At 43.4% G+C, this 15,890-nt stretch overlaps 1 protein-coding gene across 2 annotated transcripts in view; it reads left to right on the top strand.

Moving 5' to 3' along the window:
* The window catches only part of LOC140738420 (cytosolic arginine sensor for mTORC1 subunit 2-like), a 96,558-nt gene extending 86,295 nt beyond the window's left edge, over positions 1 to 10,263 (top strand). For both annotated transcript variants that reach the window (XM_073065689.1, XM_073065688.1), the window contains exons 8-9: positions 7,574 to 7,668; positions 9,265 to 10,263. In XM_073065689.1, coding sequence (XP_072921790.1) covers positions 7,574 to 7,668; positions 9,265 to 9,330 — 161 coding nt within the window. In that variant the 3' untranslated portion in view covers positions 9,331 to 10,263. The remainder of the gene's footprint in view (positions 1 to 7,573; positions 7,669 to 9,264) is intronic.
* The last annotated feature ends 5,627 nt before the right edge of the window (positions 10,264 to 15,890 follow it).

Below are 15,890 nucleotides of genomic sequence, written 5' to 3' on the forward strand. Positions count from 1 at the left end.
TTAAGCTAACTCAAAAACTGGGGCTCTTTAAAACTTGCTTTGTTTTCATTACATTTTAACTTGAAATGAGGGGTCTCAGAATGTTTTGTGAAACTTCATGAGACCACTGGAAACTTTGTTAGGGCGATCTGCTCCCCAATGTGCGAATGATGGGCTTTTTCATTCTGCGATCAGGGACAGGGGTCCTAATCTAGAAACTCAGGTCTCACTGTCTATAATTGAGAAATATATCGATTTTAAATAAAAACTTGGGAGCTGAGGCACTCGGTCATAATCTAGCCGGTGGTAGCTTTGGGCCACTGGCTCCTTAGTGAATTGTGCTCTAAATGTCCAAACCTATGTACCCCTCGTATTGAGCTGGCCACTATTACAAGAGCACATCAATAGTAGAGTAAAACTAGCCTGTCTCTCGATGGTCTGAACCCAGCTCACTCACACTTACCCTATTTGTGGGTGAACAGCCCAACACTTGGTGAATTCAGCTTCGCAGCGAGGAGAAGATCCGGCATCGGAGGATCAAAGAGCGACACTGCTGTGGATGCCGTGCTGCCAGTTGTCCCTGTGGTAACTTCTCTAACACTGCAGGGTTGTGAGGCCCCACTTTCACGGTTTATATTGGTACTGAAAATCAAGGTCAGTCGAATGGTTTGCCCTTCTGCTCCATGGAGGTTTCTGTCACCTGTAAGATTGCCTTCGGGTGGGAGGTGTACCACCTGAACCAAACTCCCCGCCTAACCGTCTCCAGCCGTTTCCGACCAGAAGTGAGAGCCCCTTGGGGCTTATGGCAAAATGATCAGTGCAGCGGTTCAGGGTCCGGTTTAATCCGACGGCAGAGGACCTCCCACTTATTCTACACCTCTTTGTCAACACTGTAGTAGACAGAGTCAAGGTCACAGGGTCTTCTCTCCCCATTGATTGAACCAAGTCCCTTCTTTTAGCTGTAGTATTGCTAGATGGTGGGTAGGGACAGTGTGAATCTTGTTTGTCCATTCATGTGTATCAATAATTAGATGCTGAAGCGTTTGGCCTGTGGCAAGGGAAAGATAACTTAACTGTAGTCGCATGTTTAATGTATGTCATCTACTTGTAGTACAATGCAAAAAGTCTTGGGCATGTATATAGAGCTAGGGTGCGTTGTCAATGTGGAGCGGAGAGCGAGTTTGTAAATCTTGAGGGAAGCAAAGGATGTTGGGAATGGTGAGGGTGGAGCGTCGAGAGTGGGGTGTGGGACAGGTGGCAGAGAAGGAATGCCAGGAGTGGGGGGGGGGGGGGGCAGTGCCGGTGCAGACACATCCAGCCCTGGAACATCAGGCAACATTCGATGGTTCCATCTAATATCAGGGAATGTTTACAGTATACAGCCTGAAACTCTTACTCTCTGCAGACATCCTCGAAACAGAAAAACCCAGAAGAATGAATGGCAGGAAAGAAGCATAAGAACCCCGAAGCCCCCGCCACCCTCCCACACACAAGCAACACGAATCTTCCCCCCCCATTTATTCTAGCAGAAAGCAACAGCATTCCCCCACTCACCATGCAAGCAACTGCAAAGCCCCAAAGAGTGACCATAGTCTACAGTCCATGAAAATCTAATTGTTCATTCCAACAGTTCAACATCCCTCAGGCTGCTTCTCACTAAGGGTGAGACGAGGATTGCTCCTTTCACAGCAAGAGGGGAGTTGAGCAGTCACTTTTTTGATGTTACAGTCACAGTCGGAAGCGTTGCTTTTAACTTCGAGTTCCCCGACCCGAGAATCGGCAGCAAACTCTCACTCACCGTTGAGAGAGAGAACAAGGGATCGATCAATGACCTGAGTGCAGAGCCCTCCGACAGCCGCCTTCACTGTCCCAGTGTTCTGGCTCCCGCTACGCTTCAGTTTGCGACGCCAGCGAGAATTCATGTCCACAGGGCTGCACTGTGGGGGTGCCCGACTTCAGGCTGAACCTGGATATATCGAGACATGGCCGATCGGCGAGCTCCAAGAACGAGAACACACCGCTGTGCAGAACCGCAGTTTGAATGCAACGGCAGGTCACAGCCACCTTGAAAAGGAAAATAGAGACATTAGAAGAAAAAGAATTTAAATGTTGTGCTGATGGGCTGGGAGATGTTGCCCTCTGGCGCCATCTATAGCTCATCTGATTCAAGGTCATTTGATTCCAAGCAACTGGTTTATTGATCATTACAGAATGTCCCTCTGGTGATTCCCACTCCCTCCCCTTTTCCCAACCACGATTCCTCTCTCCATGCCCTCTTTCCACTTGTAGTCCACAAAAGAAACCCATATCAGAATCAGGTTTATCATCACTCACATATGTCATGAAATTTTGTATTTTTTTGTGGCAGCAGTACAGCGTATTACATAAAATTACACACACAAAATGCTGGTGGAACACAGCAGGCCAGGCAGCACCTATAAGGAGAAGCACTGTTGATGTTTCGGGGCCAAACCCTTCATCAGGACTTGGCCCGAAATGTCGACGGTGCTTCTCCCTATAGATGCTGCCTGGCCTGCTGTGTTCCACCAGCATTTTGTGTGTGTTACTTGAATTTCCAGCATCTGCAGATTTCCTTGTGTTTGCTACATAAAATTACTACAGTATTATGCAAAGGCCTGAAGCACCCTATCTATATATAAGTATGTGCCTGAGACTTTTGCACAGTATTGCAGATGAAGGCTTCCTCGAAGAAGATGTTTAAAAGTCTGACGCGGGCACAAAAAAAAATTATTCTGAAAAGACAGGGTCACCCACTGAAATGCAGCCTGGTGTAGACTGTTCACAATATCAGGTGTTGTTAATGTTATTTGATATGTTTATTTACTTGTCTTCCTTCAGGCACCACTAAAGCTTGGGGCTTCTGCCTAATTTTCTTCCATGCAATAACTGCCTAACTCACTCAGCATTGATCCCAGTCTTCTGACTGACTCTCTCTCCCTTGGTCCTTCCCAAATTACAAGGCCCTCTGCTGCTGATCATCCGGTACTCTGGGATGTGAGCCATGAGGGTTTGACCTTGTCCAGTGGCCCAGAGAGCATATGTGTGTCGGGGAAAACAACAGCATCAAGGTTCAGGCCAGGACAAGGAGCCTGGGTGACCGTGGCAGACAAAACTGTGGCTTTGTTATGTTTGCTGTGGTACATCAGATCCGGCAATGAGCAGCAAGACCTTGAATTCTTTTCCTGTGCTGACCACTGAACAGGACAGTCTAGTGCGTTGCAGGCAGTCTGGGCAACTTCACAAACAAGAGACAGTCTGCAGATTCTGGAAATCAAAGCAACACACACAGACACACAGACAGACACACAGACACTCAGACACTCAGACACACACACACACATGTATGTATATATATACACACACACAGACACACACATGTATGTATATATATACACACACACACACAGACACACACACAGACACATGTATGTATATATATATACACACACACAGACACACACACACAGACACACACACACAGACACAGACACACACACACACACATGTATGTATATATATATACACACACAGACACACACACACACAGACACACACACACACAGACACACAGACACAGACACAGACACAGACACACACACACACACACACATGTATGTATATACACACACACACACACACACACACACACACACACACACACACACACACACACACACACACACACACACACACACACACACACACACACACACACACACACACACACACACACACACACACACACACACACAATAGAAAAAAATCCCGCTGAAGGATCTCGGCCCAAAACATCGACTCGATTCTTTTCCATAGGCACTGCCTGGCCTGCTGAGTTCCTCCAGCATTTTGTGTGTGTTGCAACATCACAAAATTCCCTTTTCCACTTCCAAGTAATGAATGCTCTGTGTTTGTTAGCATGCAGATTCTAGAGTCGCTGCATATATGTGGGATAACTTGTGCAATCGGCTTAGGGAGTCATCAGCGCTTTCAAGAGATGGCCCCGCCATTTTATGTCCAAGCCAACAACTCAGAATAGTCCCAGCCTTGGGTGTACTGCCGAGGTATTTTTACATGGAACTAGATAGTCAGCCATACTCCATTCAAAAATGTCATGAGAGTCAGGGTCTAGCTTCCTAGCTCTTTGGGGTTATTGCAGACTCGTGAATGAGGGGCTAGGAGGCTGCACTGTGACCCTCATGACATTTTTGAATGGAGTTTGGCTGACTGTGTAGTTACTATTGCAACACCTCAGTGAGAGCAGTACAGTGATCAAGCAAAGCTTCTGCTGGGGAGGCAACAGGACGGCTTCAGATAGAAACTTCCTTGGCTCCTAACCAAACTGCCTTGCTCCCAGTCAACCTGCTCTTATACTTGCACAACTTCCTGGCCGCACAGGAAGTGACCTAATAGAGATCTGAAACCGCCCGTTAAAATAAGCTGGATGTGCTTAACACGAATCAATTGTCTGCAAGGCAGAACAGGGGGCGCTTGTGGATCTGCTTTGGGGTGGGGGGGGCTTTATTAAATTTAAAAGATCAAGATGATAAGTCACAAGTGTCCATCAGACCGTCTTGCAGTTCCCTAACATGGTCTTGTTTGCTTGCAGCAAGTGTGCAGGGGAACGCAGCAAAGTAGTGTCATTGCCCCCCCACCCCCCAGGTTCTTTCCTGACGTGGGTTCTCTCCGTGTGGAGGTTGCAGGTCTTCCCGATGACTGAAGAGCCAGGGGCTGCTTTTTCCACCAGTTCTGTCTCCTGCCGAGTCCCACGGTAGCGCGCTCGGGCAACGGAGGTCAGAGTTCATTGCCAGCCTCCAAGGAGCCTGTATGTCCTCCCTGAGTTTCTTCTCTGGGTGCTCTGGTTTCCCCCCGCAGTCCAAAAACGTACTGGTTAGTGGGTTATTTGGTCATTTGTAATAAGTTGCCCAGTTGGGGGGCTTTATTAAATTCAAAAGATCAAAATAATAAGTAACGCGATCGCGGGAAAAGCTGCTGATGCTGGAAATCCATTTAACACACAGAAGCACACAGGTGCATGCTCACCCTGTCTCTAGGGAAAACAGTGAAAAGTAGACGTTTCGGACTGGAACCCTTCATCAGGACTGGGGAAAAGAGATGAGAAAGACCTCTTGTCGTCTTTTCCCAGTTCTGATGAAAGGTCTCGGCCCAAGATGTCGACTGTTTACCCTTTTCCATAGATGCCGCTTGGCCTGCTAAATTGTCTAGTGATTAGGTCAGGGTTAATTGGGGGTTGTTGGCTGGCAAGGCCCAAATGCCTGGAAGAGCCTATTCCATGCTGTATCTCTAATTCGATTTATATTAAAAAAAATTCCCAAAGATGTGTTGGCTGATTGGTTAATTAGCCACTGTAAATTACTCGCAGCGCAGGAGAATCAAAGAAGAGTCCATGGGCAACAGGGAGAGTAGGTTATAAAGGGGACAATGGGATTGCTCCAGGAGATTGAAGAGACTCTGAGCTAAATGACTGCCTTCTATATCATAAAGAAACATGAAACTGAATTCCCATCATATGGTATATAATAGTTTTTGTGTAATTTGTCTCAAAGTTCAAGATGTAATTTAAGTATGTGATGTTTTGCAATTGTCCGTACATATCCCTCTCACGTTGAACATGGAAAGAACCACCCATTATTGCTCAGAAAAATACAATTACGCAGTCCTGCTAGGTTCTGGTCCCGTATTTATCTAGTCTCTCCCAAATAGATCTGATGTAAAAATGTTAGAAGGCTATTTTGTGTCAGCTTTGAGTACATATCTGAGTTGGAAAAAATTGTCCTATTGCTGTCTCCTGATTTGCTGAGGGTTTTGAGCAAATTCTGTTTCTATTTAAGATTTCCAGTGTCTTTATAATCATAGTCATAGAGAAGTACAGCAGAGAAACAGGCCCTTCAGCCCATCTAGTCCATACTGAAACCATTTTAACTACCTACTCCCATTGACCTGCACCCAGACCATAGCCCTCCATACCCCTACCATCCATGTACCTATCCAAACTTCTCTTAAACATTGAAATCGAGCTCATGTGCACCACTTGTGCTGGCAGCTCGTTCCATACTCTTATGACCTCTGAGTGAAGAAGTTTCTCCTCATGTTCCCTTAAACTTCTCACCTTTCACCCTTAACCCATGACCTAAGGTTATCCCACCCAACCTCAGTGGAAAAAGCCTGCTTGCATTTACCCTATCTATACCCCTCATAATTTTGCATACCTCAATCAAATCTCCTCAATCTTCTACATTCTGAAGAATACAGCCTTAACCTACTCAATCTTTCCTTATAACTCAGGTCCTCCAGACCCGGCCACGTCCAATGTAAACGTTCTCTGTACTCTTGCAGTCTGCTTTCCATCTTGCCTGTCGGTAGGTAGGTTACCTCCAAACGAGACCAGGGCCTTGTTTTAGTACAAACTTTTTCTGTGCAGCTTAAGCCCAGAGCTATTAATGAAGTTAAGATTGCTACAAAAATTAAGGAAAAAAGTTGATCTTTCTGCCTGTTGAGTAGTTTTTAGCTCAATCACTGAATGAAATTGCCTCCATTTTCTGTCTCGACCAATGTTGCAGCTGAAGGCCAGTCATTTCCTTGGTTTTTACAAAGGTGAACCAATCTAAGTGGTGTGAGCAATCTGTAACACCCTGGTTAAAATTTTTTTTACTGCTATGCTGTAGGTATTTCATTTTAGCAGTTCTACAAGAGCAGTCTGTTCTGCTTTCAACCAGTTTGGCTTTGAGCTGAGATACGAGGCTTTGTTGTTCAGCTTAGGAATGTGGTGTCAGCCAATCAGGATGGTGGAATTGGGAGAAAGTTCTGGAGAACGCTGGTCAGAGAAGTTTTGTGAGGGACACAGCTGTGGGTCGAGGTCTTTTTTTTTTGGCGGGGGCTGGGAGTAGGCGGGAGGGAAGATGGCTGAGGATGCAGAAGGTGCTTTGTGCAGATGGATGGCTTCACGGAGAAAGGACCAGTACTCCCGTGGGGGAGTCTGTTTGTTCGAGGTGGGTTTTGAGCAACATTCCGAAGGTGGTGTGTGCTTTCACAGACTGAGGGTCCAGTGTGTGAGGGACGGACAACTTCAAGATGAGCTCTAACGTATGTGCGTATTTGACTGCTTAAGTATAATGGGCCCTATTTTTTTCTTTCTTTAATAACTCTTTGGTTAAATTAATGTTCATAAATATATTTCATTCTAATTGTATGCAGTGTACGATCTGTCATTTCTTGCTGATGGGTGATTGCTGGGGAGATCACACGGCATTCACACAACCCGGGGTCTGGGTGGGTGAGACATCCCAACTTCACGGGTTTGGCGGGACCAAAGTCGTTTACCCCCTAGACGTACGAAGCCTGAGGAAGGTGGGTTTCTCACCGCGGAGTCTAGTGGCTGTTAGCAAGGAGCTAACAAGCTACATTTCCAGAGAGGCGCAGTTAAAACGTGGGTTCCAAACGTTACAAATAGTTTTCAATTTTTTGTTTGTGCAGTGAGATGTGACTGGACAATGCTAATTATTTGATTTAGTCCTTCCTTGCTCTGATGGCTTGTAATCTCTCTCTCTCTTGCCAGATGAATGTGGAATCGTTGCACAGATCTCCGAGCCTTTAGCGAATGCTGATATTTCTGCTTACTACATCAGCACCTTCAACTTTGACCATGCCCTGGTAAATGTCTTGTTCCTCTCTCTACCTTTATTCCTCTCTATTCCTCTCAAGAAGGGTAGAGCAATGACGAGGAAAAGGCGGCAGATTGTTCTATCAAATGCAGGAAGTTGAACTTGCTGAGTTCTCTAAAGTTTTCAATGTGGGTTACAGGACTTAATTTTTCTGTGTGATGGTGTTGGAGCTTGCTCCTGTTAAAGCTGAGAGACATCTCACACCTCACAGAAAAGTGAAAGCTCAGTCCAGAAAATCAAAGCTCCTTGCTTCTGTGATGTGATGAAGAGATTTGACCTTGGGGAATTTAAACTGACTCGTGCAAACTAGCGTAAAACAAAATTTTTGCACAATCAAAATTAAATCCTGAAGCCTTCATTGAATCTCTAATTCCTATAGTGTAATACCCATTATGGAACATACTTTATATGCATAACCTGTTTATTTTGGACTCTGTGTGTGTAAAGGTAAGGACACATTTAATCACATTTTTGTAGTACCTTCTGCCTTGTAGACAAGCAGGCTTGACTCTCTGTTCCAACTACATTGCTTGGATTCCATTGCCTCTCCTTGTCCTTCCTATCTATGTGAAATGCTCATACGTCTCCACATTAAATTTTACCTGAAATATGTCTGACCATTTTGCCCAGGTTCTCCTTGGATTTACAAGCCTTTTCACTGTTTGCTACAATAATGAGTCAAATGTTTGAAGCTGGGGAGAAATATCTGCCTTGCATGATTTTTGAACTTGACCTTGGCCTTTTCCGATCATCTGAGTATGAGCATGCAACCTCATCCTTTGACGTGAAGCCACTCCCAAGTCCGTGCACCACTAAAAAGGAATATAACTAAAGATTCAAAGTACATTAATTTTCAAAGAATGTATAAATTATACATTTTGATAATACGGGAATCTTAACTGGATTATAATCATTTCTGTACCTTGAAATTTAAACAAAATTCTTGGTGCTTCAGATGATTTGGGGATGAAAGTAGCTCCTAGGAGCGATGGTCAGAAGTAAAAGATATTTTAAAGGAAGAAAGAGAGATAGCAAGGCAAAGATTTGACTAAAGGTTTCCAGATGTGAGGGCAGGCTTCCATTAAAGGTTGGATAAGGCAGGAGGCTGATTAGAAGGCTAAAGTAAAGAAGAAAACCAGTTTTTGATTGAAACCACTTAACTGAAGATTGTGGTAGACCTGGTGACTCAGCATTTTGAAGAGAAGATTATCTGGGAAATTGCATCTTAACCGAGCCTGTTTATAGTGACAGCCCCATTTCTAGCTAGGGTACACATTGTGCAATTCTCTAACTCCTCAGATCTTGTGATTGCTCTGATACAAACAACATCTCTGCACTTTATTTAATTCTGAAAAAATTGCCATTATTTAGTTAGAAGTCACAGCAGTTTAGTTTCCTATTCCCTCTTGCATTGTTTTTCGAATGAACTGACTTTCTTTGATCTGCAATTGAGTAAATGCAAATATAAATGATTGCAAAGTGCATCATTAAACTCTGGCTCAATATCCTTCATAAATGTGACTAGAATGTGATTTTTTTTTTAAAAAGCCAGGTTAATCAATATTATTGATTTATTCTTCCACAGGTGCCTGAAGAAGATATTGATAATGTAATCACAATGCTGCAGAGACGTCAGAACAGTGACAGATAGCAGATGTCCTCCGATTCAGTGTTTACAGTGGCTTTGTCATCAAGTTGATGAGTTAAATTTGAAGACCAGGAATCGTTCTCTCCGTGAACTCTAAACAGACACTTATGCCAACAATCTTCTGCAGTATTTAGTAGCTAAGCAGTTTATTTAGAGTAGGATCAGCTAACTTTCTTCAGGAAAATAAATCTGTTTACTACTTCAGTGATTGAACTCCTATGCGCAGTTCTGATAATTTCTAATGATTGTTTTTGCACTTACACCTTGAATGTGTGGCAGGTCTTATTTTAGAAGGCCTGCAGAGTTGCCCCAAATATAACATTAAGGGCAGATTCAGTCTGTTGAGAGAGGTAAAAGACTGTGTAATGTAAGTAAGGTACAGGCTTAAAATATTTGTTACATGCCTCTGACCCACTGGCTTCTACAGAAAAGTGCAGTTGGGAGTGATGGAGGCTTGTAGGTTTACTGTGGTATGTTATTGTACTGATTTTGTTTTTTTTTCTTTTGGCCCCAAGTATGTCCTTAACAGATCATGTTGTTAATTTTTCGCACAAGTTTTATTTTGTTATACTTGGACATGAGGTGTTATCACATGCTTGCTATTATGACTCTCCAAGTCATTGGAAGTGCAGTGCAGTGGTGAAAGATCTACATACAGTACATTTCAGTTTTCTCAGGAGGAAAGGGAAGCATCAAGTCAGCATGTTTCCATATTCTCCTCATTTTTTTTTTAGACTTCAAATGTTTTTACTTGGAGTGTGGACTGGTGTTTTAGCCACATGGTGCTGAAGTCCGATGGGAAGTTTCTCTTTTATGTTATGGAGTGCATGGCCCTGGAATTGGGATTTAAAATGCTGGACAGACTTTTGGCTGGATAAATGTAAACTGATATCTGGGATTAAGTCTTATTAAAATAAGGACCGATTTACCAAAGAAGGATTGTGTGTGTATTTTATTTTGGAAGATGTCGTCGGTCTGAGAAATGTCAAAATGCATCATCTAAGAAAGCAGACGCTTCCAGTATATCAATAGGTTAATTGGGCTTTGTAAATGGTCCCGCGATTAGGCTCGGATTAAACTGGGGAATTGCTGAGTGGTGCAGTTCAAAGGGCCTCTTCCACACTATAACTCAGCAGTTCAGGCACCATTCTTGCTCGACCAGTCCTCCTTTGGAATGAGCAGATGCCATCTGTCATGAGGGGGCCGGTCTGCTTGTCGGTCGATAGCCGCTTCTACCGTGCCGGTCATCGATTGGCCTGTTTGAAGTATGCAGCAGCTCTTTCCCACCGGTCGCCGTGTGCGCCGCGGCATCGGAGTCCGGTTTCAGGCACCTCATGGGGGTATTAGGATAGCACGTGTGGGAGGCTCGGCCTCTTTCCTTTCATCCCCAGGTCCCGCTTTGTACTGAGGTTCGACCAATGGGAAAGTATGCTGCAGATATAGAAGGGCCCATGCGCACTCTTAGCTAAGTACCTGTTTAAACGTTTAGTTTTGCAGTTTGTGTAAATTGGGGTGACTTTGGATGTTCGGTCTTTTACTGTCTGTAAATAAATGAGTGTACCTATTCGTAATAGGTGTCTTCTGTCTTGCTTACTAAACCGGTGAACCTGCTTCCTCGTAACACCGCCAGAGCAGGAGAAAGTTTGTTTCATATCTTTAGTGTAAAAAAGGTTTACCCTCTTTTTAACTGTTCCTGCTGTCTAGTCCTTCCATCTGCTGCTTGCCTCCCAAGCTAATATTAATTTGTCTGCCCCTATTAGAACCAAAAGTAACTTCATGTAGAGTTGTCTCTGCTCTCTGCCTATTTGTGAAGAGAAAATGTAAAATATCACATTTTCTGACTGATAAAGGTGAAAGGAGAAAGAGAAGATTAAAAACCTTTCATTTAATCTTTTTTCCATCCACATATCCTATTAATTTCATTCCTGGATAATTCAGCTGGATCTTTTTTTTAAACGTTTCCTGCATTGTTTTTCTCTTTACGACTCCAATATTCATTTAATTGGATACCTGTTATACTTAGGACAGCATGTAGCGTAGTGGTTATGGCAACATTTTTTAGTACAGGCGACTGGGTTTAATTCCTGTTGCTGCCTGCAAAGAGTTTGTAGATTCTCCCCATGACGGTGTGGGTTTCCTCCAGGTGCTCCGGTTTGCTTCCCCGGTCCACAGACCTACCAGTTGGTAGGTTAATTGGTCATTGTAAATTGTCCTGTGATTAGACTGGGGTTAAACTGGAGGATTGCTGGGTGGCGTGACTCAAAGGGCCAGATGGGCCTATTCCGCTCTGTCTCAAATAAATAAACAAATGTACGAGGATTGGAAATGTGAATTAACTGGTTTAACTAATATTCTGAGTAAATCGCAGCATTTAATTTTTAAAAAAACTTGTCAATAATTTTATCCTCTGGTTTTAAGTGAAATCTCCGCTCCCCATGATTTCCTAGTCAAACTCATTTGGATATTACGAGGCTTTGGAACAAAAATGATAAAGTTTACTGAGTTCTGAATTCAAAACAAAAAAATAATGTTTTTAAAACTTTAATGCTTTTTAGTATCTTGGCATACAAAAGTACAAATTTGATCTTAAGTTCCTTAAGCAGGTACTATGACTGATTAGATACTTTTAAGGACCATTTCTAAATTCTCTGACTGAGGAATCTTGTTCTTAAAAAAAACCCAATTGGTTTGGAGACTAGACCAGTTTGAGCGCAGAGCTTTTTAAGTGGGTGTGAAAGACTGCAGGAAGGTCTGTTTACATTGAGCATAATTTCTGTTTGGAATTTATTGATCTTTCGCACTGGGGAATTAAAAAAATTTTTCTTTAAATTTAATTGCATTTTTAAGTAATTACAAGTATGGAAAAAAAAGTATATGTCCCTTCCCCCCTCCCCTTAACCCCTCCCCCCTAGCTTCCCTATATAAAAAAAGAGAAATCACTATAGGGCACAAGTTGGTGGTGTGGGTTATGTTGTACCCCATATTGTGAGGCTGTCAACGAATGCACACTGGGGAATTTTAGATGAATTGCAATTGGAGGAAAATTAATATCTTTCTGACAGTGGAGTCTGCAGGCTATGACATCTAATGCACTTGTGGTTTTGAGAACTTGCTAGGAGCTGGTCTCGTATTTTGTACAGTAGCTCCCTCAGGTGACAGGATAAGGGAATGCCTCAAACAATTTTTAGATTCTAAAGCTTGTAAATAAATGCAAGTTGATGCATTAAAGCATTAATTTCCAATAGAGCTGCAACATTGATGTAGGTTACAACCATTTTAACTCGCCCTTGATATCTACAGCTTTTTAAAAATCAAACCAAAACAGCTTTCCTGAACATGCCTTGCGTTAGTCAATTTAAGTCTCCAACTTTTCAAGGCACCTTTTCACAACTTTGAAGATGTGACAGTTTCCACTGGCTGTGTGCCAGTGTTAGTTGCTGTTCTGTGACATCGTGCATTTAATCTGTCAGTTACTGTTTGTCTAATTTTTAAGTTCTCTTATCGTATTGGGATGCTGCAAGGTGAGTTAAGTTTTTGTCATCGACACAACATGGAGCTGAAGCGTGCTTTGATGTTTTCCTTCCCACAGTGGAGTGAATTACTGAAAACGGCTGGATGGCAGCGGTGACTTATCACTTCTGCATGAGGCATCCTTGATGAAAAGGATAAAGTTTCTGGTAACAGTTACTTGGGTATTCATGGGGATGTTAAGATTCCTAGAATTTGGATAACTTGGTAAAGGGATACCGAGAGAAAGATTGGATAAGAACGTTGGCTTATGATCATCGTTGCTGTGTGAAGGAAAGGATAAAGTACATGTTACCAGAAGTTCATGTATTCCTGTGGATGCTGCAATTCTTAGAATTCAGACAATTCTGTAAAGGTATATGAAAATACTTTATCATGGGTGTATTCTGTAGAGGAAAAAGCTGTCACACATTATAAGAGAATTTTTTGGACGTTGATACGCCTGTTCCAGTTGAAAAATGGTGAAAAGTGTTTTATAGGTCTTTATGTTTACTGCTGGAATCTATTTCTGTCTAAGGTACAGCTTATCTCTGTTGGGGATCCACATTACGTGGCTGGTGCTCAGTTTGACTCTTGAGTTTGGAGCTTCCGTCAAAACTAGGCTCTGCTTGTCCAAAACTGCAAAGGGCGAGGAACTTCAAAAGGCAAATTGAGTTAGCACGATCTCTTGTTGGAGGCAAAGTCTGAAGGAGCCGGCCAGCTCCCCATGAAAAGCAAGTTGTTGCTGTGAGACCGGTTTCTCCTCCTGGATAGTTCTGGAGAGGTTTGGGACTGAGATGAGGAACTTTGCTTGACAATTGTGAGTCTTCGGAATCTTCCTTGGAGTGCTGGGCACTTAGTTGTTGAATACTTCAACTTGAAATATAACACACAGGCACAGTTTTTAAGAGGGAGTTGTGTTATAACAGGGCTTTTTATGCCATGGCACTCCACCATTAACCCCCATTATAGTAAAAGTATATTAGGATCAGATTATTGCCACGTAACTAAGAGGCAGTTTTGATTTTGGTCAACTATTACTCTAGTCTCTAAGACATTGTATTTGCCATTGGTGGGAGAAGGCCCTGCAGTCTAATGCAGTGTAATTACTTGGACTGTAGAATGACTTGTTTTCTTGATGTTTTCCTGATGCATTCATTCATTCATAATGTGCTGTATCATGATGTAAGCATCATGGTTGTTCTTGGAAATTTTTCTTACAGAAGTGGTTAGCCATTGCCGCCTTCTGGGCAGTGCCTTCACAAGACGGGTGAGCCCAGCCATTAGCAATACTCTTCAGAGATTGTCTGCCTGGTGTCAGTGGTTGCATAACCAGGGCTTGTGATGTGCACCAGCTGCTCGTACAAACATCCACCACCTGCTCCCATGGCTCTACGTAACCCTGACTAGGGAGGCTAAGCAAGTGCTATATCTTGCCCAAGGGTGACCTGCAGGCTAGCAAAGGGAAGGAACGCATTCCACCTCCTTTGGTAGAGATGTATCTCCACCCCACCACCCACCCTGATGTAATCAATAGGAAAAATCAGCCCATTGCTGCCTCTTCCTCCCTCCATGCACTGTAATCTCTTCTGTTATCCCATTGGACATTCCCTGCTATCCTTCTCCCTCTTTACCTCCCCACATTCCTGGAGCTTGTTCCATCTCTAACAGCATCCAGTTACAATGAATGGTCACCAAGATGAAATATGAATCGTTTCCCTCGACGTTAAATTCTGCTTAATCTGAGCAGTGTTGATATTACCTGGCTTCACGTCAATAGCACTGCTTCATCCTTGCATGTTGCTGTGTCTGAAAACCGCATAGCAGTGTCAAATGACTGTAAATGTAGCCTTGCGATTGCTCATTTTGTCAATCATTGCACAGTTAACTTGAATGGTCCAAGTTGGAAGTAGACAAATCTTGAGGAGGGGGTTAGAGCAGGGGTTCCCAACCTTTTTTATGCCATGGACCAGTACCATTAAGCAAGCGGTCCGTGGACCCCAGGTCTACAACCCTCTGCAGACTCTGATCCTGAGCACTGGAGCCTCCATGCATTCACCAAAGCCCTCAGCAAGTGCCTACCACATACCATGGAGAGCATTCTGACTGTCTCCATAATTGTCTATTACGGAGATGACAATGCACAGGGTCAGAGAGAGCCACAGAAGGTTCTAGATTCAGCCGGCTCCATCCTGGGCACTAGCCTCCCCGCCATCAAGTGCATCTTCAAAAGGCAATGCCTCCAGAAGATGTTGTCCATCATAAAGGACCATCACCGTTCAGGATTTGCCATTTTCTCATTATTACCGTCCAGGAGGTGCAGTCCCTGTGGTACTGTGGAAAAGTCTTGGGCTCGGATATATTTTTTAAAAATCTGTAAAGCAAAGCCACTTTCAAAAATAATGAACTGACAAGTTTATAAATATCAAAAAAATTACTATAAAGAGCAGTAAACAGTAACAAATAGATCAAAATGATATTTGGTGTGGCCACCCTTTGCCTTTTAAAACTGCATCAATTCTCTCAGGTACACTGTCGTGCAGTTTTATAAGGAAATCGGCTGGGAGGTTGCTCCAAGCATCTTGGAGAACTTCCTAAGGTTCTTCTGCAGACTTTGGCTGCCTTGCTTGCTCCATCTCTCCAGTCTTGACGTTGAGGTCAGGGCTCCGTGGAGGCCATACCATCTGAAGCCACAGTAGAAATGTGGTGTACCTAAGACTTTTGGACAGTACTGTACATTTCAGGAATAACTTTGCCCCCTTTGCCATCAGATTTCTGAATGGCCCACGCACATTACCTCACTATTTTGCACTGTTTATTTTTAATATTTTGTAACTTTAGTGATTTTTAATGTATTGCACTGCACTGCAAAATGACAAATTCCACAACATACGTTGTGGACGGTAAGCCTGATTTTTGCTGCTGGGCGTGAACCGATCGCTGAAGAGAAGGGCGTGGCGGAGTGCAGGGGCAAAGCAGGAAAGTGGCTTTGGAGAACTCGACTTCAGTGAAAGGAACAGGTCAAGAAATCAAGTAAAGGTCGCAACTGGAGAGAG

Source organism: Hemitrygon akajei, chromosome 14, assembly GCF_048418815.1.
Source record: "Hemitrygon akajei chromosome 14, sHemAka1.3, whole genome shotgun sequence".
NCBI classification, from domain to species: domain Eukaryota; kingdom Metazoa; phylum Chordata; class Chondrichthyes; order Myliobatiformes; family Dasyatidae; genus Hemitrygon; species Hemitrygon akajei.